General features: G+C 36.8%; 1 protein-coding gene across 2 annotated transcripts in view; it reads left to right on the top strand.

Moving 5' to 3' along the window:
• The window catches only part of LOC112997447 (von Willebrand factor D and EGF domain-containing protein-like), a 186,053-nt gene extending 162,369 nt beyond the window's left edge, over positions 1 to 23,684 (top strand). The window contains exons 26-29 of one of the 2 annotated variants that reach the window (XM_026123472.2): positions 7,432 to 7,527; positions 8,720 to 8,815; positions 13,945 to 14,042; positions 22,087 to 23,684. In XM_026123472.2, the coding sequence (XP_025979257.2) occupies positions 7,432 to 7,527; positions 8,720 to 8,815; positions 13,945 to 14,042; positions 22,087 to 22,101 (305 nt within the window). In that variant the 3' untranslated portion in view covers positions 22,102 to 23,684. The remainder of the gene's footprint in view (positions 1 to 7,431; positions 7,528 to 8,719; positions 8,816 to 13,944; positions 14,043 to 22,086) is intronic. The other variant, XM_064514606.1, reaches the window with a different exon arrangement.
• Positions 23,685 to 25,800: the final 2,116 nt, after the last annotated feature.

A 25,800-nucleotide genomic window follows, 5' to 3' on the forward strand; every position in this document is an offset into this window, starting at 1 on the left:
TCTAAATTTCTAGCAGATTATTCCCAAAATATACTATGTATTTATGTACACCTGCATGTGCTTATTTTGTTCACAGTGGTTTTCATTCTGAAAGATGCTGAAATATTTCACAGGTATCCAAACATCATACCACTGTACCTCTAGAAAGAGATTCACCCGATAAGTGACAGTAGGCAAAATGAAGATCTGGAGACACAGAAGCAGAAACATTTCTGTCCAAGGAGAGTGGAAAATCTTCTATCTGAATTAAAATGGCAATCTGTTACTCATTTCCACTGTGTCCTAAGGTTTAAGAATCTTGCGACCACAGACTACCAAGGCATCTTTTGGAAGGACAAATGGACAGACCAGGATCCTCTTTGACTAACATAAAACTATATCATTTAGTGAGAGTGACATGACAGTGTAAAGAGGATTTCAGTACGTTACATATTGACAAACAAAATTTAGTCTAGCATCTCAGCAGCTTTGTTATCCAATATTCATTATCATTCCCATTTTTTCTGATCTAATATTTAAATTAATTTCTTGCTTTAATAACTCTAATTGGTCCAATATGTATTTCTGAGTATACATCAGAGCAAAGACCAGACACAATTAGGCAAAGCACTGGGATCATACTGTTGTCTGTATGGTCTACAATTTTTCAGACCATTTTTTCATCTGATGTGTGCTAGGTGATGCAAACTAACCCATATTGCTAGAGCTGTGTGGTAAGGTGAAAATGTTAGAAATGCAAACTGTCACCACACCCATCACAGTTACATTTACAGCTCCCTCTGTGTCTTGTAGTAATTTGTTCTCCTGCACTGCATCCCTCAGAGGTTTCTACAAGATTATTTTTACTATTCAGAAAGGTTAATTTATTGAAGAAGTGGTCTGCATTTCTGTCAGAGATATGTGAAGCAAAAAATAGGGATAAGCAAACCTCAAAATCATTGATCTGGATAAGGATCTAAATTTTAGAAGAACCTTATATAAAACTCTTGAAAACAATTTTACTACATAAGACAAATTACTTCCCTGTAAAATTTAATCTGTTATTATAATTACTGACATTCAGTGGATCACACATCCCCAAGATACTTTGATATAGCTGGGAAACAGATTCCGTTCTTTATTTACAAATCCAAATCAATATAGATGAGAAATTTCAGAGAAAAACAAGCTCTAGAGCAACATACATAGCATGTTCAACATAGCAACAGAGCATGTTCAAAATTAGTTCTTACTGCCCTTGAAAAAAAAAAAAAAAGGGACCAAAAATTTTCAGTGTCCCAAATCCATAACGTTTTTGAGAGCTATGTGCATTTGGGACCTTCACAGCAGCAGATATATTGGTGCATCTATCTCGCTAATGATCTGTTGAGCATCAGTTATACCCTCTAAAGGGCAGAATGATATTTTTTACCTGGACTAGCTTCTGCTAGTGTCAGGGCAGTAAAATCCAAATAATGGTGCCCTGTGTTAGAGACTCCCTTTCTGGCCAAAACACAGCTGTTTTGTGATTCATTTGTTCCAAGGATTAAAGAGCATGCAGCAAGATCAAATCTTTATTTGGAGCCTAGAAGCATCCAACCAATCATTTCCTTACTGCAGTCAGGATAATGTTTCATTTGAGCAGTGCTGCTAAGATGCATAATGCATCCTGAGAGATGTGGAACCTTGTTTCCAGTTGATCAATTGAACTGTGCTATTTTGTGAAACTGCCAGCCTCGCCCTCCATTTCTTGTCCTGTGAAAAAGAACAGCAATATCCCTACATTTTAAGGCTGCTGTCCTGAGATTGTCTCATTCCTACTACAGAACTTCTCCCCAGTTTTTATCAGTAAGTGATGCATATTATCTATAAATGTTTGAGAAGGACTAGAAGTGTCAGTTTTAACACAGAAACCCACTGTTTTGACATCTACTGGTTTCATTTTTGTTCTCAGCTTGAGTTCTGTCATATGTTTTTTCCTGACAAGACCAGTTGATGTTATTTTTAAAGCTGTCCATTGCTCTGTATCCTTACTGTGTCATATCTCCCCAGCTACAGCTCTCTGTTTTTGAGATGTCACACCAAATCAAGATAACCACTAAGCGGAAAGGAGAAAGCCAACATTAAAACAACATGTGCACATACAAAAGTCAAAACTGTGACTGATCAAGCTTTCTGCTCCTCAGAAGAGCAATAGAGAGATCAAGTTGAAATATGCACTAGACCCACAAAGAAGTCACTCCAAACCCAATACCAGCCAGAAATAAAAGTAGCTGTCTGTGAATCACATATAAATGACTGCATAGGGATGGTGACTTAAAGGATAAATTAAAGTGTATATACACCACTAGGTGTTATTTGGCTGCATTTCTGTGCTTTTTGTCAGTAACCTGTAGCCTGATGCATTACCTTAGCTGGCCCGCACAGATGTTACTGCTTGAGGCTATTTTCTCTCTTCCATCCAAAGGCAGAATGCACCCAGAAGCAGGTCAATTTCCTCAGCTTCTACAGGGCAAAAAAAAAGAACAGTTGTCTTGAAAACTACATCTTCTAATCAACACTGCAGTGTGATGCACTGTCTCCTCATCAGCAGCATGGCTGAAGATACATGATGACAGGTAATTTTTGATTCAGAAAGAAATAGGCTGTGTGCTGTCATTGTCAGGAAAGGACAAGGATGTTCAGCTGCTGCAAAGTGTATTCCTAACACATTCCAAAGGGCCTCTTTCTGCCAAAATTTTAGGAGCCTGATTTAATATTCCCTCTGTTTTGACTTTATAAAGGGTCGTGATGAAGTCTGTCGTATTTCAACAAAATCATAAGCCAAAAGAAAAAGAATTATCTACTTACAGTGAGAGAAGGTGTAATGAGGTACTTGAATCAAAAAGTTCAGCCAGAAAAGTTTTTGTCTGCTAATCCACAGAACCAGTGGGAGTCTGAGGGAAATGTGTGGTTTCTTTTAATCACTGTAAACTGATCAGAAATAACTGCCGGCTAATATTGTTAGAATGAGAGGTTACTCTCAATTGCTTATAGTAGCTGCAGCATAGCATAGTGTAGCTGCAGCAAAGCATGCCCTGTGCTTAACTTTGCCCTGGCTCCTTTTGGTGTTCCACAGCAGGGAAATTTTGCTTAATACCGTTAACATTTTAAGCAAACTGCTATTGTAAATCAATTGCAAGAAGGGCAGACAAAGGAAGACACTGGAATTGTAGGCGTCCATTGTTGGTGCTACCTACACCAGGAGGACCTACTTGACTTTAGAGACAACATTTAATTTTTTGTTTTCTCACAGTTTTAGTAATCTCTGGAAACATTTATTTTGAAGAAGAAACTGTAACCTTTGGCTTACAAACCAGGAGCTCTGACTACCTTAAGGATGTTAGGGTTGATCAATTGAACTATGGTGTTCTGTGGAGGTTGATAAAAAGAGTTGCAAGAAGCACTTCACTGGGTCAAGTTTAGCCTAGAGAGGATAAGCTACAAAAAGGGTCAGAGAAAGTTTTAAGTGATTGCAAGGTCAAAATACATTAAAGTCATCAAAGAGAAATAGCTGCTGAATAAAACAGAAAACTTAGCAACTTCTGAATGCCTTTCATTACACAGGAGAATAGTGTATATTATCAATGATGTTCTGTGCAACACCTATGTTTTATCTTAACACCTGCAGCTGCTTGTTACCTTTATCAAAATCATTCCTCACTTAAAATATGTCATGTAATCATGCTTTTCCTTTAACCTGCATGATCACCTCCAACATAGGTTTACCTTATCTAATCATCAAAGTGCCTTTCTAGTTTTTAAACTGTGGCCTTCACATCCTTCATAGAATTGAGTAACTTGACTGCATATGAAATTCTGTGCTTGGGTTCCTTTTCCTTCCAAGCTTGGAAATCTTGATGTTGACAGCAAGGGGAGTGGACTTCAGTGATACTGACTGCACTCAGGACATTTTGATAGTACAGGATTCTCCACACCCCCAGTGATATATCCTCTCACATTGTAACAAAGGAAAAACATGAACGTGCTTATATCAATTTAATTAAGGGTAGTCCCCAAGGCAGATGGAAAACCCATCGAACCATTGCTGTCTTTGGGTCAAGATGCTAGGCATTTTCCAAGGAGAGGGGAAAAAAAAGAAATCTGAGTCTTTTCAAAGTCATGCCCATGCCTGGGAGGATCAGGATAATTCGATTCGCTCTCCTAGTGTCTGATAATTTATTTAGTTTTCCTTTGAGAGGCTGTAACATTTTTGTTTGCTATTTTGAAATCAGAGCTCCTCCACAGAGGCCAAGGAGTGGGACTGGTAAGGATTGGAACTAGTTATAATCAACAAACGTTGAAGGCTATCTTATGGGTATTGAAATGGAATTGTACCTAAGAAAGTTAAAGGAAGAGCGAATAAGGTAGAGATGTCAGACAGAAAAAAAGGACAGATAACACTGCATTCATTTACATAAATATGCATTGTGAGTTCCCTATCAAGAAGAGAAAGTATCTGTGAAACAGGGCAGAATGGCAGAAGTGCTCCTGCCCTTCAGAACACGTGTGGCCCTGATCCTGTATTTCCCACTTAAGTAACTCCCTTAGTTAACTCTGAATTGAACTTCTTTGGATTTAAGTTATTGCCTAAGTGAGGGAGGCCATAAGCAATAAAACAATGTCAAAGTGCTGTATTTCCACAGTTACTTGTTCATTTTTAGGGCAGTTAAACAAAGACTCAAATATATACCAAGCTGAAAATCAGTTTGAACTTTTATGTTTTACTCAAACCAAAACTGGACCCCAACTGTTGCTTAAAGCTCTGCTGAATTACAATGCAAAGTGAGCTGGAGCAATTTCTATTATACATAAACCCAAAATCAGAACTGAATCAAAAAGCACATTGGTTCAACTCCCTGTACTTGAAGGAAGAGTCTATCATCGTATAATTTAGAAAGTCTGATATCAATACGGAACAACTAAGACAATCTTAATATGTAATTTTTTGTAGAAGGGGGAAAGAACACAGAAAATGAAAGGGACAAAAATAAGAAAGCCCTGTTCAAACATTGTGCTTCTGTTTATTTCTTTTCAACTTTACTTTTTTACTGGGGGGAGGAAGACAGTGTCCAAGTTTCACAATATCTAACAAATTGAAAGATACACAATCTTTTACATATGATCTCAATATCAAATCCCTAGATTTCCATAGCATGATTTTGGGAGAGAAGGTTAGCACTGGGGACCTTACGGTCAGTGAACATTACAAAGCTTAAGGTCATTTGAATTCTAGGTTCAAACATTATGGTTTGCTGTCATCTTTTCTAAATTCTGAACACTTAAGCTGTTTTATAATTGAAACAGTAAGTCAAATAAAACACAGTATAAGATTGTAAGTTAAAAGTCTGCTATTCATGATGTAGGCTTAAAAAGGGGGGAAGAAAGGAAGGGTAAAAGAAAAGATTAAATGACTTCACAGTTATGGCTGCCATTACACTTTGAACTCAACTAGGTTTTAAGTACTGGTTGCAGCACTTTTTGATAGCTCAGCAAGAATTCTAGATCCCTGTGAGCCTTAATAAGCCGAGGCCAAGATTACAGCATGGATCAGGAAAGGTGGAGAAAGAAGGAAAAAGAGGATGACAGTTTAAGGGCTTGGATCCAACCAGCCCTTACAGGTGTGAGTAAGTTCAACCTGCCTGAGGGCAGGTCACTATGCTGGGAGATCCATGAGTCTTGGCGCAGAGTAAAACGCAAATACAGCAGCCAACTACAAGCAGCAATGTAGCTCAAAAAGCTGGTAGCGCAGCAACATTTGTACCAAAAGAATAGGGCAAGTGACCAAGACAGGAAAAGCCATAAAAGCAGTATTTCAGTGCATCACAAAAATAATTATGGAGCCTAAATCTACATATCTAAAAATGCCCAAGCATACATAAGAGAAGAGCAGATGGTTATCTTCCTATCAAATAACACTTATTGTATTTTTGCACACTGTTTTCTTTATAATCATTCCTGTTTTGAGGCTATTTCCAGAATTGAACCTTCTATCTGTAAAGATTTGGCGGGGCTGTGGTAGTTCCAGAGCCCTGTAGACAGTGACAGCCTGGAAATCAGAATTGCTACAGTATTAGTATTCCAGTTTTGGTCTTAATCACTGCTGTGATGTGCCAAAAGGCATCACAACCTTAAGGCTAATAAAAGCCCTGCAACGCTACATTGTCAGCTGTCAGCCCCAACAGTGCCTGCAGAATGAGGTGCCCTGCTCCCTGCAGAGGAAGAGCTTGGTGGTCCACAATCACCCAGCCCAGCAAGCAGGGAGACTGGCAGCCTCACACTGCAGCTGATTATTGCTATCAGTAACGAATCACTGGAAAATCCCATGATGCATTTAAGGCCTTAAAAAAGAAGGCAGAAGCTGTTCCACAAAATGGTATTCTCAAAACTTTATCGTCAGACCTTTAAAAAAATCTCCTCCTAACTCTCACACTCCAGTCTATTTACTATATTACACAGCTTTACTGTTTTCCACTCAATTATCAAATACAATTGTCTTCTTCTGTGTAAAAGGCTAATAACTCCTACTTCCATTACATCATTACATGATCACATTTCTGAACTACACTGTAGCTCTAATGGTTCCTTCCTGCAGTTCTCATAACAGACAAGGAGAAACAGCAGACAAGGACTTCAGGTATCTGAATAAAACATCTACCTGCGCCTAGCATCATAGTCGCAGAACTCTGTGCGTTGGGATTGCAGATGTTTGACTTGCCAGAACAGCGAGATTTTAGTGTTGGATTTTGTTAAACAGAATTGATAAATGCAGGGCCTAACACGAGACACAAAAACCATCAATTAGATTTCTCATGAAATCTAACAAAAAATCATCTGATTTCCTCTGGTTGAAAGAAAAACTTAACTTCCACATCCTATTCACATGAATAAATATAGTGAAAAGGTAAGTCCTTCAACAAGTAATCATGCAAAAATGCCACAGAGGAATATAGATCTGTTTAGTCTTTAAGCTTGATTGAATGCAAGAACATTCCCAAAATTGTGTGAAGCCAACCTATTCTCTACAAGTCCTTTCTTATCCAAATGAACATCTGAGAATATCAGATGTTTCCATTCAGCAAGTGAAAGTTTAACAAGGATTTGGTCTGTCCACAGCTGCCACAGCAACTTTACTTGTTTGTTTGAGAGTCATTGTAATTAATGCGCCTCTCATTTTTCTGGTGAAGCAGCTCTTACTGGAGGTTCTTCAAGAGAGCTTCCACACAAGGCTCAGCACACTGCAGAAGGATTTAGGGAAGCTATCAAGTCTGAGTTTCAGGTTTTCAAATCCAAATTACTTTTTTGTTTTCTAATTATGATCAATTTAAGCTTATGAAAGCATGTAAATAAGTCTCTAGTAAAGTCTTCCTCTTTTCCCAGCTACCATGTTCTTCCTTTGATATATATCTGCAGGTGTCTGTGATCCCATGTGCATGAATGGAGGGAAATGTGTAAGCCCAAATGTCTGTGACTGCCCATCCGGTTGGAAGGGAAAGTACTGTAACAAACGTAAGCATCTCTCCTGTCCATCAAACAGATTATTGTTTATTACTTAAGCCAGTCATCATCTATTGTAATTTTCTTTTAATATTAGAAAGCAATATAGAGAATAGAATTTGTTTTCCTATTTCAGCAGTTTGAAGAAAAGCAATATTAAGAACAGGTAACACAAAATGCTATAAACATTTGATACTTGCAAAGGAAAAAATGTGTGTGTGGGGGAACCCTAGTTCTGCTTCATGCAACTGTTTTACATATTTTTATGGAAATTCATTTGTATAGCATTAAACTTGAAGTATTGATTTTATGTTTAACATAAATAACATATTTTGTTATATTTTATAAATAAATGCCATATATTTCAAAATACAAAGCTATTTAAAGCCTGCTATAAAGCCTTTCAAACTGATATACTGCCAAGGTCATCAGATATATTTTGGTGCATAATTTGGAGAATGTGTTCCTGGTCCCTAATTCTACCATATCTGCCTACAGTTTACATAAAAATATAATTAAAATCCTCTCATCCTAAAATATTTTCAAGGAGAATTTTTCCTTACATGGCTATTCATTACCATGATGTTGACAGATAAAATGGATAAATTTATAATCAAGATGACATACTACATATAAAGTGGATTAAAATATTGGCTTTTTACCCTTTTTGTCCTGCTGGTAAATATGGTTTCAGATTCAGTCTTTTGAATCATAATATTAATAACTTAAATTCTGCAGGAAGTCTGCGTCTCTCACATATATACACAAAAACATGCATTCACTCTTTCAGAATCTCTGAACGAATAATATACACAATAAACATACCAAACTCTACTGTGAATCTATTTATTTAGAACATGCAACACATATGAATATAACAAATATGAATATCATATATAGGTGGAGAACATTCTTAGTTGATAGTGAGCTGGGCATCAGAAATAGCAAAGCTGCTATTGGTAAGTAGCTACTGGTAAGCAGACAGTTATCAATGACACAATTCTTAAGGATAAGTAAATATCAAAAAACCTAAACATTAATTATCTGATGAATAGAATACATTCATTTATTTGGAAATCAGCCATATGAACTCAAAACTTAGCATGTTCACAGGTCACTCTTTCTAGATCTATCTAAAGAGAGATCTTTAAAGCCTGGATACTTTATGTATATCTTCTCATGTGTCTCATGTCAATCTGTTCAGCTGTTTGCCTGCAGAAATGTCTGAATGGTGGAGAATGCATAGGTCCAAACATCTGCGAGTGCTCCGAAGGATGGACAGGAATGCTGTGCCAGACTCGTAAGTGCTGCTTTAAGTACTACAGTTTCATAGCCACACAGACTACACCAGACACATTTACACACTGTATTTTCTTCTCTGTTTACATTACACGTAAAAGTCAACTATAAAATGATTACTGTCTAAACTCTACTTCTTATTTGTCCAAACTATCTTATGCTGTGACTAGAACTATTACTTTCAAAGACATTTCTGGACTCAACATGAGTGAGAGAAAGAGAACTGAGTCATCTTTTACTTTGGCAGATGCTGGGTTTGGCTTGTCAGACAAAATTAGGAGTCTCTAAACTCTGACTTCAAAGCAAAGTAAGAAAGAGAGGTCAAAGACAAAAGGAAATGAATTATCCTATTCTGCATGTCCAAGTGGAATTAAGCACAGAAAGTAGCAGTATGTATTTGCTAACCCAAGAGCCTGGTCCTGTAAATGCTATGCATTGAAACTGACCGCTGAGATGGGTGGAAGTATTTCCATGGGGAAGGACTGGAAGGCCTGGAATAGGAAGAGACCCGTTATTGTCGATTACATGCAGGGTCACTTCAGTTTGCGGATGTTCCTAGCTTTAGACTAAAATGGCATGAGGAAAATATCAAGACATTATCCTTCTCACACTCAGAGGGCATCATTACTTATGGAAATCTTTTTGTCAGTTAAATCCCTACCGTTGCGTAATTGTTTCTTGTGCCAGCTGTCTTCTAGTTCAAACACTGTAATGTTTAAAGGTATTTATCAGTTGATGATATATTCTTGATTCACTTTATTAAATAAGGAAATTGTGCTCGTTCCTGTAAAAGGCAAGTAAGGCTTACTATCATTAACAATTTCTGCTGTCCTATGCAAGCACACAAGCCTAGACAATTTTTCATATTTAATCAGGCCCTATGAAACTGTTCCAAATCTGTCCACTTGACATTCACTCTGTTTCTACTATTTCTTCCAGTGTTTTCACTGTAGTGGACAATTTAATCAGCTTTTGTCCAAAAAAAGCTGGCTGAAACTCCTAGGTATCACAGTAAACTCAAATAATCACTAAGTAGTTGGGATTTTACTTTTTTTTTTTTAATAGAAAGAGAGAAAACTAGTGTCAGAGAGCAGATGATTGGTTCTTATAATGTTGCTCTAGGGTATTCAGAGTGAGGCAGGGAGGAAGCAGTGGAAACATCCTCCTCATCATCCTCACAGATGTTAGGTATAAAGGAAGTTTTTCATTAGAAGTGTAACCCATGAAAGCAGGTCTGTGATTTTATATTTTAACATGGGACTCTATTCAGCCAAATCCAGAATTCAATTAAAAATATATATTTATCTGTCTAAACAGTATGAGCTTTCTGAGCGCCTCATTTGTTCAAAGAATTGCTCACTTTAGTCACTGTTCTGGCACTGATGAGCAGATTGCTAGCAGCAGTAGAGAGGCCTGTAACGAACCTCTGGTTACCAGAGCATCCTTTGTTCTTATTCCCATATTACTCTGGCCTGCTTTCCATCTCCAGGCACCACACAAACAGGAGGCCAAATCCATGCAATCCACCAGAAATAGCAGCATTCCAGCATGGAGGCACTTGGCTTATCACACCATTCCTCTTCACAAATTGCTTTGTCCAAAAATTTCAACCTCCAAGCTTTTTCTGTGCTCTGCATCCTCTTTCTGCTTGTGTGTGTAAGATCAGATCCTATTCTTAGTTATAGGATCCACAACAAGGCTATATTCCAGACTTGCACCACTTTAACTACAGACTTTGGCTGTTAAAGTTAACAATACAGCAAAATGTTCACATTAAAGCATATGAAATTAATAGCTATATATTATTCAAGATAGTACAATTATGTATTTCTAAATAATTTCAGCTTTATAATGCAAAAGTTAGTTTCATTCCACAAGTGAAAATCCAGGTAACTTTTCCCAGCAATCTCTGTACGTTCTCCACAGTCCGTAAGTAATTGGGGGTGGTTTGTTTCTTTGGGGGGGTTTTCGGGGGTAGGAGGAGGTTAGGTAGGCCCAGCTTCATCCTCTGTTTGCAGTCTATTCACTCAAGCAGCTTCCCTTATCAAGATGGAATAGATGGTAATGCAGATACGGGTTCCATCCATACGGAGTGAACCTCATTTTTTCCTCATTAACTTCCTAATGCACATGCAGTAAGGTGACCAAGCTGAAGGATCTACAAAAAACTCCTACAATTTTCCAGACATTTCTCAGAAGGAAAAAAAGTCACTTCTCAGTAACTGCACTGAGATAGCTAGGAAGAGAAGGCCATTAGACCAAGAAAAAGGACAATGGACAGATACTGAAAATTCGTGTTGGACATCTCCTTTGATTTATCTGTAGTAAGAGGTTCACTGACCACCCCAGTCAGTTCAGTGTCTAACCCACCGAGGCCTATGCCTACATCAACTGTTGAAGTAGATATTTGAGCTCTTGTTTTTCTGAGCACTATGGCAGGAAGCAGTGGGTAGAGAGGGTGAGACAAGCAGTTTACCACAGGGTAAAGGAGGAGGAAATCTTTTCCCTTTTTTTTCTTTGTTGGTATCACCTGAGAATCAAAGAAGCCACAGATGGAAAAAGACTGGTAACTAATCCAAAATCCATTCTATCAATGCATACCAGGCCACCCCTAGCTGCTGCAGGAGTCTCCAGAATAGTCCATCTCTCTGCTTTTACCTGCTCTTATTTTACTCACTACCAAGCAGAAAGGAGAATCAATTTCCATTCTCTCCAGCCCAAGTTAGTTTCTAATGATCTCTAGTAATACTATACACAGTTCTCTCTCTTCTAGGACAGAACCTTATTATATAGCAGAACAAAATTTGTGTCAGTATAAGGAGCCTCTTCTGCTAACGATGGGCTCACTAGCATAAGGTGGTAAATGTTTTTTTCCAATGCATGAAACTCACATTCTTCCAGTCAGAAATTTGAATTCTTTCAAAGTTTATGGAGAAGCTGAAGAAGCAGTTGGCAGATGATTGGCATGCTGTTCTAGACTGCACGTGATTTCATTCCTCCTCTCCCCCTTCCACACCCGGGATTCAAACATGGGCCTCCCCCTTCCAAAGGAATGACTTAGTCAGAGGTTAACAGCTGGCCAATCTGGGTCTTCAGGAGTGTTTTGCAACAGAAACCTAACAAAAGCAAGTTAGCTTCTGAAAATCTTTTTTCAACAAAACAGCATTTCTCACCTTTAAAAAAATAGCAGAAATATATCAACTACCTCTTATACTGAGAAGGCAAGTCACTAACTCAAGGTCACGAGTCTGGCTGCAGATAACCATCTGATGCACCTGTGTTTTAAAAAAGAGTACCTGAAGTTTATCAGGATGTCCAGGTCTCTGCGTGTTTTTGTTCTGGACATGGTAAGGGTCAGTAGTTTTGAAACAGAATAAACCCTTGCTAGCTGACTCATAAGAGTAGTGGTTTACCAGGGAGTTTACATTCTCTCATTTTTAAGATATGTAGCTTGCCAGTAAGTCTGTTTCTTCACCTCTCTGTCCTTTAGCTATCAGGCTTGAGCTTAAGTATACATATTTAGATTTTAATATTATTTCATATGGTAAAATCATTACCCTCTCTATGAGGGTTAGCAGTCATGATAAGCTGGTAGGGTTGGCAATACATTTTCAATAAAATAGTAGACAAAAAGCATTAAAAAATTCCAGATGATGCTTAAATAAGCATAGAGATAGGAATCATTATGACAAAATGACAGCTTGCCTCTGGCCTTCCAAGATCACCATAACTACTAAAACTTTCCTCTCAAAATTACATTTGAATGGCTTAGGATCCCACAATGGGCTCTCTAAAGAAGTCACTGGCCTAACTCTCCTGTCTCTGAGACTTCAGACCATAATGTGAAGAATTTATATACGTTTTTATCTACATCAAAATCAGAATCTGAGACTAACCAACTGAAATTCTGGAAGTTGCTCCTTCATCCCTTCAATGTGTTGAAGTTTATTTTCCATGGAAAAATCTCTTGTAGTGAGATATTACAGTGTTTCAATCTGATGATTTATTTTGCCTAGACACAATAATGGAAGAGATGGTATTAGAACACAGACATACATATACTTTTATTTTCAAATCTATCTTAATGGTGCGTGGTAAGAGACCTCCTATATACTTCTGCCAGACAAGAAAATGTAAGAATCCACCTGTTGATTCACATCTGACTGATTTTGAAGCCATTGAGTTTGACTCTTGGTAACTAGGAAACAATATTCTGGCAATATTTATAGAAAGTTTAACTCATGAGATCTAATTAAAATAATATGACATGTGTGTTCTTCTTGATTTGATGCCCTATGAATTAGCTGTTCTCTTTCCTCTATGCCAAAACAATGTCATAAGAATACAAACTGCTAATGAGGATGAAAAACTGGCTAAGATTTGAGTAATTCAACTGATTACTTTTTGTCTGTTTTTTAAAAAAAGGACACTGATTCTTTTAATAGCAGAATATCTTCAAACGGATGGGCCTCTATAAGTACACAGGTATTGTTAATAACGTTAAAAAAATTTTGTTGGTTCTTTTTTACCTGGAATGAATAGCCTATTACTGATTAGGTAGGACCATGAAATTATATGTCCTTTTGCCCTGGTTTCCCAAAGATGTAAAGCACACAATTCATTAAAATCTCCCTTTTATTTATTTGATACCATTACCTTTGGGAGTACATATTTAACATATCTTTTCAACTCAAGTAAAGAAAGGATCTTTTAACAGCTCTTAATTTATTTCAATTGGAACAAAATAAAATCAGTTTTGGCACAAATCTGACCAACTACCACTGCCCAGAATGTATCTTGGCTTTCAAAACCAGGCTTTATACGGATCCATTTCCTATTGAGCTGAGGTGATTGCTTTGGCACAGTCTTCTCTTTTCTGATCATTTAGAAGAGGACAAGAATAAAGGAAGAAAATTCTAAACTTAACAGACACATAGGCATGAAAAAGCCTATGGTAAACAACTTTTAAGACCTAAATATTTTTACTAATTATCCTTTCTTCCATCATATGAACATACAGAGTCATAACATGTTTTGTCACATCATACTCGAAAGCATCTGCGTATTTCCATCCTAATTACAAACCTTACAATAAGTGTATTTCTAAACAACATTATGTTTCATTTGTAGCACTTTGTGAGCAAAAATGTCTATTTGGAAGCAGGTGCATAAGACCAAATGTCTGTGCTTGCAGAAGCGGCTACACTGGTTCAGCATGTGGAAAAAAGGTAAGGTATGGTCCAGAAACACTGGATTCTTACAGTAAGAGGGACAAAAATAACTGAATGTAACTAAAATAGTTTACAGGAAAGTGGATTAAAATCTTGTTAACCTTATGAAAGATGTAAATAAGGTTATAAAATAGTTTAAAGGAAGTTTAGTTTCTGCTAAACTGCTAATCTAACACTGTATCCATGTTCTATATAAAATCTTCCCTTATGGAACAGTTCAATACTTCAAGTATAAAACCCACAAAAGTTGTGTCTACTCTGAGAGTTAGGGTCAACCTTAATACATTTCTCCTTTCCAAACCCACTAATCATCTGCACAGTAAACCCCATAAAAAAAAGCCCTGGTTGCAATCCAGCCTTTATGAATTGCAAGGCTAATCCTACCATATACCATATCATTCCTACCATATACCCCTGCCCCATTTTATATCCCCACCACTTTCCTAATTTATCCTCTTGTTTGCAACATGAAATTGCAGGCCTTGCACCCAGGAAGTCTGCCAGCAGCAATCACTCTTGGTCATTCCTTCCCAGTCCAGTTCCCTATGCCACATTACACACAGAGAGCCTGCTCATCTCACTGAGCTTGACCTCAATGTCTATGTTAAACATCACTACAGACATACCCAAAAGTGCAAAAGACCAAAACAGTTCCTCTGATCAGAGAAGTATCTGCCTCTCTCCTCCAAGTAACTCTGAGCTAGAAGCTCCTTTCCAGATGAGTTCTCCTAGCCCCTTTTAGGAGTCGTTGCTCCATTACCAAATGGGTGTTCCCTCACACACTCAAACAGAGCTAACTGGAACTAAGTCACCTGTGCCCCTTCCAAGGTGAATGACAGGCAGGAATAAGTGGCACATCTCCTGCCACATACCTTCTTGCTCTGACAGCTGTTCTTCTCGCCTTAAGAACAAACTGTTTTTTTCTTCCAGGCCAGGCACTGAGCAAAGCACAAACCGAAGTGCAGTTCACATAAACTTTTTTCTAATACAAATTTGAGAAACACTGATTTGGGCAAAGAATATCCTCATCTTCCCCTAAAAAACGCTCACTGGTAGCGGGACGCTATGTCCCACTACCAGAATGGTAGTCACGGCAAGGTTACAGTAATGGAGCACATCTGACTGCTGTGCTTAACCTGAACACCACCTCAGTAATGTCTTCGGGTCCAGATTCTTCTCCGTACCTCAGCACTAAGCCAAAACCTTTCTTCTGTCTTGCCTACTGTGCCTGAGCCTTATATAGTGCTATTAACTTGATTTCCCACTTCTATCTTGAGGACTGCTTTACTTTGTATCACACACCCTGTTTCTCAGATAGTCTTCTCACTTCCACAGTCACAAACATTAAAAATATTTTACACATTTGCCATCGTGAAGGAGCACATTTTTAAGACACAGCGTCTTTCTCTAGTTCAAACAGGACTCCACACAGATGGGCAGGCTGCCCTGTCATTTATCTATACTCAAAGGCGGAGAAAAAGAATCAACACCTTTTCATTTCTATTACATAATGCACTGAGAGAAACCATGAAAATCTGTTCAGATAGTCACTCTATTCTGTTAATGATAATTAGATTTTAATATCAAAATTAACGTTCTATATGGATTTTCTTAACAAGTACATTCTTACATTGAATTACAGCTCCTACATCAATAGTGAAATACAGCAGATGTAGATAAGATGAGTAAGTGCTGCAATTTTCTATATAAAAAAATCTATTAAATAGGTTGGCTGTAGCCTAGGAAAATATGTTGTGTATTTTCTCAAATAATTAATAGAAGTTGTCCAAATGGAAACAGGAATAAGTGAAGATAAACTAGAATTATTGTTTAGAGGTGTTTACATTTAGAGGACTTTCCCTTTGTAGACTGAGAGATGCCCTTTTTGGTATACCAGACCATGATTATCAGGTTTGTTTTAGAGCATTATTCTAGCTGTGAATGGGTGAAGTATGATATTTGTCAGTTCACAAATGAAGTGGAACTTTGTTGCACTTCACAGAAACCATCAAATCGAATACCAGGCTTCCTTTTTCACATGAATAAACTATTACACAGTAAATCAGTCCTGAAAGAAAAAGAAAGTAGAAAAAGAGTTTGCATATTACATATGTCCAAAATGCCAAACTACCAATGATACATATAAACACATGGGTCTCTCTAGCAATGATTAATCTCTCAGTTTTTAAGATTGTTTGAAGCACCCTTCAGTTTCATAACTGAAATACTGATTGGTTGCACTTACACAAAAGTGTATTGCTTTGATGTGAAGATGGAAGGGTTCTGAATAAAAGAGAGGTTTCCTTCAATCCGTGAGCCTTGCTCAGAGCTAGAAGCAAAGTTACTACTAAAAATGGTAGATTTAGTGGCATCTAGTTTAAATTACACAGCTTATATTATGGCATATGAAACTGCTTGAGTGAAGAAGATAAGTAATTGTTTCCCCCTCCAAAAAGTCAAAATTGTAAGAGGTATTAATAAATAGAAGCTCATTTACTAGCATGGACTAAAATAAATCGTAAGCATAAGAATTCATACTCATACTACTGTAGAAACGCTGGGATGATAGACCTCCCAACAGATAGTGTAAGGGACAGGATCAGGTACAAGTAAGCAATATGAATAGGCTTTAACCATTTTCTTCTCCAAACCTGTCAACAATTTCACAATTTATCTAGGTAATTTGTTCACGTGCTTGACTACATTGCTAGGGCACATTTTTGTTTTTCCATAACACCTAATATAAAGCTAATCTGTTGCAAGTAAAACTGATACTGCTTGGGGTAACTTTGGTGAATACAGAGAAAAGTTTTCACAGTCCTTTTAGTAACCCCATTTTACATACTGGAAGACAATTACAATGTCCCCTCCTTGATTTTCTCACATTTTCCCAAACAAAACAAATCAAGCGTTAAACCTTTTAATCTGTTGGTTTTCTCTGAACTCTCTCCAGTTTGTCCCTATCCTTTTTAAAGTGCGATGCTGTAGCTGAATGCTAGTGCTGACTAGTGCAGAATAACTGCCTCCCCGTACAGCTTCTGATTCTCTTGTTAATACACTTGCAGAAGAGATTTACATTTTTCTGCTACAGCACTGTATACAACTCAGTCTCTTCCACAATACTGATGCCTTAACAATTATTTCCCATTTTGTATTTCTGTAGTTGACTTCCCCTTTGTAAACACTATCTTTACTGTCTTTATTTAATTTTGTCTTATGCATTTCAAACTGTTTCACCCATTTATCAAGAAGATTTTTAATTCTAAGCCTGCTTGCACTGCCTGCAAGTGTGACATCATTGCAAAATATGACATGCCATTGCCTAAGACATTAATGAAAGTAGTGAATAGTAGAAAAATCAGGGCCTATGGGCACCCATCTTGACAAGAGACTATTGAGAAAATTATTCTTTGAGAATGGTTTCTCAAACAGATATGCCTCCCTACTTATTTCATCTAAAATATACTTACTGTCGTGATTGTCTGGAGCACGTCAAAAGTCTCCCTAAAGGAAAAAATGTATCTGTTGGTGGATACTGAATGGCTGTTTCTTGTTACCTCATTATGCTTGAGGGGCTTCTAAATTGATTATTAATGTGTCACCATCTTTCCAGATACCAACTTAGGCTGATCAGTTTGTCTTACTTCTCCTTTTTTCTCATTTAAAGATATGTACTATGTTTACTGGAGAAAACTTATATCTTTCAGGAGTTCTCAAAGCTAATTATTGCTGGTTTAGAAACTGCTTTTTTAGGTATGCTGGCACAAATTCCATGAGGCCCTGGATTAGCTGCTTCACGTGAAGGCCCTCTTGTACACTGGGACTTCCCATATGAGGAGCTAATGCAGAGTAGCTCGCATATCATAAATTCAAGTCTTGGTTTATTGCACAGTCATTTCACCTTGCAAACAGGCCTTAAATCTGGCTTTTCTGAATCTAAATATTCAATTTTTTCCCTACTTTCTCTTGCATTCCTGTTTCCTTGTTAATTCTAATTGCGTTAAACCTTTGATTACATTTAACCTTTCTGTGAAGACTGAAGAAGAAAAGGCATGGAACATGTTAGCTTTGCCTGTGCCATCTGCAATTTTCTCTCCATTAGATTTACCACTATGTTTTGCTATGGGAGTTACAACTCACATTTTGCTCTGTTTCTGTTATGAATTTTCAAATAATGGGAACAATACAGTAGTAGTGACATGTAAAATTTGTCAAAAAACCTGGATTAAATTGGAACTGAGCAGCCTCTTCCCTTCCCTGAGCAGCAGCTGACAAGGGAGGTTCTAGGTGACTGCACCTGCAACTAACTGAATCTTGCCAACCTCCCTTTCCTAGAGAAGGAAATGTAAGGTAATTGCCACATATCCAGTTTAGGAGACTGATTTCCTCCTTTGAAATTAATTACTGGTCTTCAATGCAGTCTCACAAAATTAGAGCTAAAGATCCACTTTAAGTAGTATTTTTTCACAGCGTATGGGTTGAAAATACTGAGATGCCAGACATAGGGAGCTGAAAAAACGCTGTGCTGCAAAACTCCTCCCCCCAAAAAACTGACAAGTGTCTGGAGTCTGGTTTTGCCAGACTTTGGAAAGCTGGACAGCCTATACTCATCTAATCAAGTTATTCCCTTGCACTGCTGTAATCTTCAGTATAGTTCCCTCTTGTGCAGTCAACATTCCTGGAAGAACAATATCCATTTTCCCAAATTATTCATCATCTACATCCTAGTTCTCACATTTATATTGCCAAGTGATTTGCAATTCATTTTCTGGCATTTTTGGTTTATTTTGTTTTGGAGTTCTGCTAAACAAAGCCTGCCAAAAGCATTCCTCAGAAGGCTAATGAACTTGCTAGAATAGCAATCACTCTCTTAGAAACCTTCTGCGTATTTTTAATTTGTATTGACTCCTTGAGACCTCCAGATAATTTAGCAAGTTTCATGACAGACATGAAGAATATGCTCCTGCTGACTTTTACATTCAAAACAGTCATTAGACCACACTTGCTCATGGCTGGAAGGGGGGACCCAAACAAAACAAACTAAACAGATCTCTCTTCCAGTGGAACCACAGTTAGTAAAAATTTTAGTTTGAGTCCCAGAGGAGACGAAGATAATCACTGTAATATTTGTACTATAAGGTATTTTACAAAAAGTTGAAATTCCTGTTGCTACTCTTGTCCTGTCTGATACCATCATACTTTCCTTGTTTATTTTTCTTTCTAAATAGATTAAAGTAACAGAATTAATTAAACCAACAGAATTAATTAAAGCTAAACCATGTTATCTAGTTGGATGTAAATGGTAGATAATATTACACTACAAGCTATCATGATGTTTTATTTTCCCAGTAACACTTTAAAAATTAATGCACTAGACTTGCTTATCTGTTGAATGTTTATTGTAAGGCACAAATGTACTTAGCAGTCTAGCCCCCTTCAAAAATAATAATTAAAAAAAGGCAAAACTTATATCAGTTATTTTTAACACTAGAATTTACCAGTAAAGCACAGAGCAAAATAGGCCATTCATTCTCTTACGAATGAATTTGGTGACTACGTTCCAAAGATTAAACACACTATTGATTTCTGTACAGCCTAAAAATACAAGAGAATGTTTTTAATAAACAGTTTCTCATATTATGCAATACTCTGCTGCAGCTACTAACCTTAAGGCCAGTATTACTTTGTTCATGTATACATCCAGAGACATTAAACAACAATAGTTAGAGCTCAAATTAAACAAGCTGTATTCAACATATGTGAATATAAAAGCTAGATGTGTGGAGTTTTAGGAAAAAATGACATGCATATTCGTAAATTACTTGATAAATAAGATAGAATTAATATGAAATAAAAAGGGGAAAGTTGAATGTAAATGATATTCAGCTACACATATAATGCATGTTAGTCTGACTACTTGCTTGCTTATTAAAAGGGAATGTAAGGGTAGTTAATACTATTTAAGCAAGAAAAAAAAAGACTGTGACTTTCTCATCATATTGCGGAATACCTTCAAAACACATACACTTGCTTGTATAGTCAGACTGTGTTCAGAGGCATCCTGAAACTGGAAGGTCAGGAAATAAGGTGAAACAAGCAGCCGCCAAAACCACAGGAGTTAGTTTAGACTTGGAAGCATTCAAGGGTTTGGGCTTGTAGGCATGACCTGATAAATCCACACAGAAATTTGCCATATAATGTGAACTTGTCAGCTCAGGTCTCTGCTAGCCTGGAGATCTCCATATTATGCTCCATTCAGTTGATGACAAGAACTGCAATTGGCCCTTAAAAGATTTAAAGAAATACAGTATTGCACAGCAAAATGAAAATCTGCAGTGTGTGTGAACACTTGAACACATAAGCATGGAGAGGCTTGTGAAGAAACAAAACTTACAAAAATGTTCATTCTATTCATTTCCTGGACTACTGCTGATGTGTGTCTGCAATAAAAGGATGCATTATATACCCTTTCCTTAAGTATAAAAGGGACAGAAGAGTATTACTGATTTGGAAATTACAATGCTGTTCATCTCATTAGAGTTTCACAAACACAGGAGAAAACAGTTTGTTGACAGTCTTCTCAGAAATGCATTGGCTTCAGTTGACATGTTCCTTCAGAATGGGGCTTTGGGGTGATTGCAGATAAGTCTGTGTAGCAAGAATACTTACAAGTCTCTCTCCTGTTCTGTACTAAATAAATGCTCCAAATTTCTTCACAGCTTTTCTTACCAAAACATAGCAGGACAGGGCCTTTGCAGCATTTCATGTTTGACTATACACTCTATTTTATCTGTGTGTGTGTGTGTGTGTGTGTTTGTGTGTGTGTGTGTGTGTGTGTGTGTGTGTGTGTTTAAATACACTCACACATACCATATACACACACATAAAAATCTACATATATATTTAGTATAAATATGTATATATATAATGTGTCTGTGTGTGCATATACACACATGTACACACACACACACACACACTTTTTTATCTGACCTCTAAATATAAATTACTCTTTCAGATATTACACACTTTTCCATGTAAAATCAAATCCTTACTCTAACTAAACCTGTCTAAATCTCAGCAGGCACTTGTAGAAGCATGCTCTCTTTTCATATAAAGTAAATATGCCATATCCTACTCACAAATAACCAACTGCTACCCGGATACCTCACTATCAGAAACAAAGGTAAAGTACTGCAGAGTCAAACCTGGAAGTAAAATTTGGATACATGATGCTAATACCAAGGTTAACATGTCACGTCAAATACAGATACATCAAGATTAAGGAGCACCTTTCATCTTGTCCTGAATAATAAATTAATATCAAAATCTTTATGTGCTTTGTAATACGGATTTCTATAAAACTGCCCTTCAAAATTGGTTCTTAAATCCATGTGCTAGCATAAAATAAAGCTTTTCATATCATCTATTATCTTGTTTTGGGATAAAGAAAATTCACTCATGTATTTAAACCGAGATGATATTCATGGGCAACTTCTGCTGTATGAAAATGAGATAAGTGCACTGAAACGCTTTCAGGCAAGAAGCCAACAATCTCCATGCGTTATACAGAAGTGGCAGAGTGATTTTTTTTTAAGGCACACCTGCTTTAGATGAAAGAAATTGAATTCCAGGTCCATAACTGTCAAGTGCCACCGCAAATAATAGAGCCTAAGCCAAATCATTTCAGCAATATAGCTATTTTCCTGTTGAAGCAATGGAGCAGAAATCAGCCTTAGCTAGATGATATCTTTTTATGTGCATGCTTTGGAAACAGTTCCATTCATCATTTCACTGCTTAATCCCTTTCAAAATCATGTTCTTCATTACCTGCTTAATAAAAACTTTGGTCATCTAAGTCAAAATTGTGAAAAAATGTGGATTGTGATTTTGCCATAATTACATAAAAATTCCAAAGAAAATACAGTAACTACATTAAATCATTTGAACACTTGCACATAATATTTCTTGCACGACACCACATGCATAAAGCTGTTTCTTATATAGTCCCATAAGCAGCTGAACACTCATTTCTTTTTTGCAGCTCCCAATAGGATGAAGATAACATAACAGCAGGACAATGAAGACAATCATTTGGGTATTGGTAATCTGGCACTCTGCACATTTTTCGTTTGGGAAGATGCAGTGTGAAGAAATTGCTAATCTTCTCCTTTCTACCCTCACATAATCACACAGAAGAATAAAAATACCTTACCATACATCAAGAAACCTACCTTTATTTCTGAAATTGTCTGGCATGGCAAGGCTCAAATTCATGTTTTGTAGCTGTAGTTACACCATCACCATTGACTGCACCTGACAACAGCAAAATTTTAAAATGATACAGACTATTTTATAAAGATTTGAGTGCCATGTTATTCTGCTTTCATTAAAATTTGGAAGGCACAGATAAATTGCCTCATTTCTTCTCATTTTTTAAAGAAGTGTACTTAACCACAATCCAGAGAAAAGTGAATAAATAAGAACCTGCTTGTACTGAGGAATTTCAGAGACTACTGAGGGAAAGACCTCAATAATGTTTAATTAACACTAGCTCCACTCTGTAGTATCATTGAGCTAACTGAGTAACTGAACAACTGCTAAAGCCAAATGCTTTAGTTTTCTAAGTTGATAATGCGTCAGCAATTATTTAAGATACTGGATTTTTCCCCAGTGCTCTGAATTGGGGAGGTGTGGATATCTTATCTGTTGAAAAGTTGGCATTTAGTTGCATCTACTCCGAGTTCTCCTTTACTCTCTGTAATGATTATAGATTGGCCATGAGTGAGTCAACAAGCTTAACAAGACCCCATGTAGCCATGATACTTTAATCCCTGGAATAATTTTATAAAATTAATTAGCTTTTTAATCACATGCTTAGTGAAACACTGGAAAATCTAGGTGCTCTCAAAAATTTCTTAATCTGAAAATTCAGGTTTACAGAAATCTACCCTCATCTCACATATCAGTGGCTAAAAGACAAGCAGCTTGTAAGCTCCAACTATTTCAGCACACAAACTGGTACTGACATAGGATGGAATAACAGCAGGAAACTCAGGGGGGAGAAGAGGAAGGACTGCAGGAAGAGAATAAGGAACCCAATTATAAGTTCACTCGGAAATAATCGTTTTAAACTGTCACCTCGGACAACTTTCACGTTCAGTAAGGTAAATCGCAAACCATAGTTTGGGCATTCACACTGTCTTTTCATTTGTCTTACTGAAAGATTCAGAGCAGCTACAGATCAAAACCAGAGTGCCTTGACAGAGGAATGCACAGAAGTTTTGACATTTCCTCGCTCTTTGAGAAGTAACAGAAAGGGAATAATCATACAACTAAGGATTTTTTCATTGAACCTTCAGGGTTGCAATAGTAACTAGGTGTAAAATTTGATCTGACCCTTACTGTCAATTTATAAGAATAAAAGACACTTACTGTGAGACCTTTGAATACTGCAAATTAAGTGTTGAAAAAGCCTGGAAAAACTGTTGGTACTACAACTTACAGAAACATTCCTCCTCCCTTTTCCCTAACTCCTAATAGTATCAGATATTTTTTTCTTTCCACAACTAACTTTGTATATAGCAAGAGGCTTTTAATTGTATCAATTCTGTTTTCCAATAAATGATTTTCTATTCCTTATTCCTGCAGTTTTTCCCTTCCTTTTGTGTGACGAACTTCTCTGATGTAGTTTCCCAAATGCAAAAGAATGCAAAAGCAAATTACACTCATCACTCCTTGCAAGTTTGCTACTAAACACACACACAGATGAAGGACCAGTCTTCAAAAATAATGGATATATTTTACTAAATTTCAAAAAAAATCTTAATTTCATACTGATCTGGAACACAATTAGTAATGTTACTATGAAGTTATGCTTTAAACATTCACTTTAACAGTTCCAGGAAGACATTAACACTAAAGCAGAACATTGGCACCAGATGAGTATCTACAAGATTAAATTTAGGGTGGCAATTATGCCTTCTTGAAGTACAGCCCCAATCAATAAAAAAGATTTCTATTACCTTGCCTCCATAAAGTCTACAAGAGACAGTGCTAATGAACAAAACCCCTTGCCAAGATTGGATCTGGAAGCTTAAAAAGCTTTCAGCATCTTACAGCTTCTCACTGCGCTTCTGCAAGTGACTATCTAAGACATGTACATAAACAAGGTATTTTTAGAAAACTAGAAAGTTATTTTGCATCTTTGAAGTTTAAGTATGGTTATAAAACAGAAACAATTGATGACAAATGCCAACACTCAGGTCCTAGTATCTAATATGAAACTACAGGTAACCTCTAGATCATGTCAGTTTAACATTCCTTTTCTTGAGGATGAACTTTGGCACTGACTCTTTTCTCTTAGCCACTTCAGCACTTAACTGATTTTCCTCCCTTGGTTGTTCAATAAACTTTGCTAGTAAGCCACTATATAGGATAATGATTATATTCTTAGCTTGTGTTTTAAACATGATACAGAATAATGCAAGAGAAAAAATATTTTCTACAGAATTTCATAGGTGCTTTATATCTTGTTGAAAAATACCCAATCAGTCCATCCCCTGCAAATAAGGCTTTATTTTTCTAAATTTTGTCTTATATGTCTAAGCCACTTCTTATTGTTACATGTCCAAAAAAAACTGGCACAGCCAGTTTTATTAATTGTACTGTATCAAAAAATGTATCAGTTCTGTATAAAGTTAGTTGCTTAACATGGTGAGTAAGTTATTTACTTCTAATTATCTTTATGACTTTCAATACTTTGTTTCCCAAAAGTTATTTCTAAATGCTGTTAAAACCTCAGTATAAATTCAGTACAAGAAATATGATTTCTTGTTATGGCAATAACATACAGAACCATGAGGCAGACGGGAGAGTGTTTGGATTTTTTGCTTAATGTAAACCTTTTTAAGAGGACCACTGGCAGATTTAACTCACCCATGGCTTCTAACATTCATTTCTGTAGACATCTGAACACTAAGACTGTAGTTACATTCTTTTTGAATTTTCATTGGTTTTGTGTATTGTCAAAAGAAAAGCTTACACTAATACTTTTTTGCCTAGAAAGCAGGATACTGTAAGAAGTAATGAGTTAATTTTTGTACCTTGTCTCCATCATTATTAACTTTTGCTGAAAAGACGATGTTTTTACATGTTTCAATGCACATATATATGTATTTACATACATGAGTATCTCCTTTGTACGAGCTGAAAAACTCTTAGAAATTGCTATGAAGCAAAGAAAATGCTTTTAATGGAAAAACAGCCATGCTAACTAGTATTTCAGCAGGAAAAATATCATATTCCTTTCATTTAAAAGTAACAGGTTTTTTCCTCATATTAGGAAGTGAAATATATTCCAAAACAAGTTAATCTACTCCCTATGGAATAGACAGTAAGATACTGCATCTCACTTTCTTTCTTCTGAGTTTTGCTCCAGATATGTACCACTTTCAGAGGCCTACAGATGTAATTCCTTGGTTTATCCATACAGAAGTACAGCAGCAGCTAAGCAACAGAAGCCACTAATCCTATCCTAGAGAGACCACCCATAGCTCAAGAAGTGTAATCTGGTCTCTATGTGTATTTAATGCTTAGCCTTCCTGTCAGAAAACCCTGTTCCACACGGATCACTGAAAAAAACAGCAGATGATGCATTGAAATGAGTACAGTTTTGGGCTCGATTCAAGTTGATGATATACTGAGAGGTTCTGTCAACTCATATATCATGTCCAAAATGAAAAAGACTTCATAATAC

This window comes from Dromaius novaehollandiae, chromosome 7, assembly GCF_036370855.1.
Source record: "Dromaius novaehollandiae isolate bDroNov1 chromosome 7, bDroNov1.hap1, whole genome shotgun sequence".
In the NCBI taxonomy this organism is placed as follows: domain Eukaryota; kingdom Metazoa; phylum Chordata; class Aves; order Casuariiformes; family Dromaiidae; genus Dromaius; species Dromaius novaehollandiae.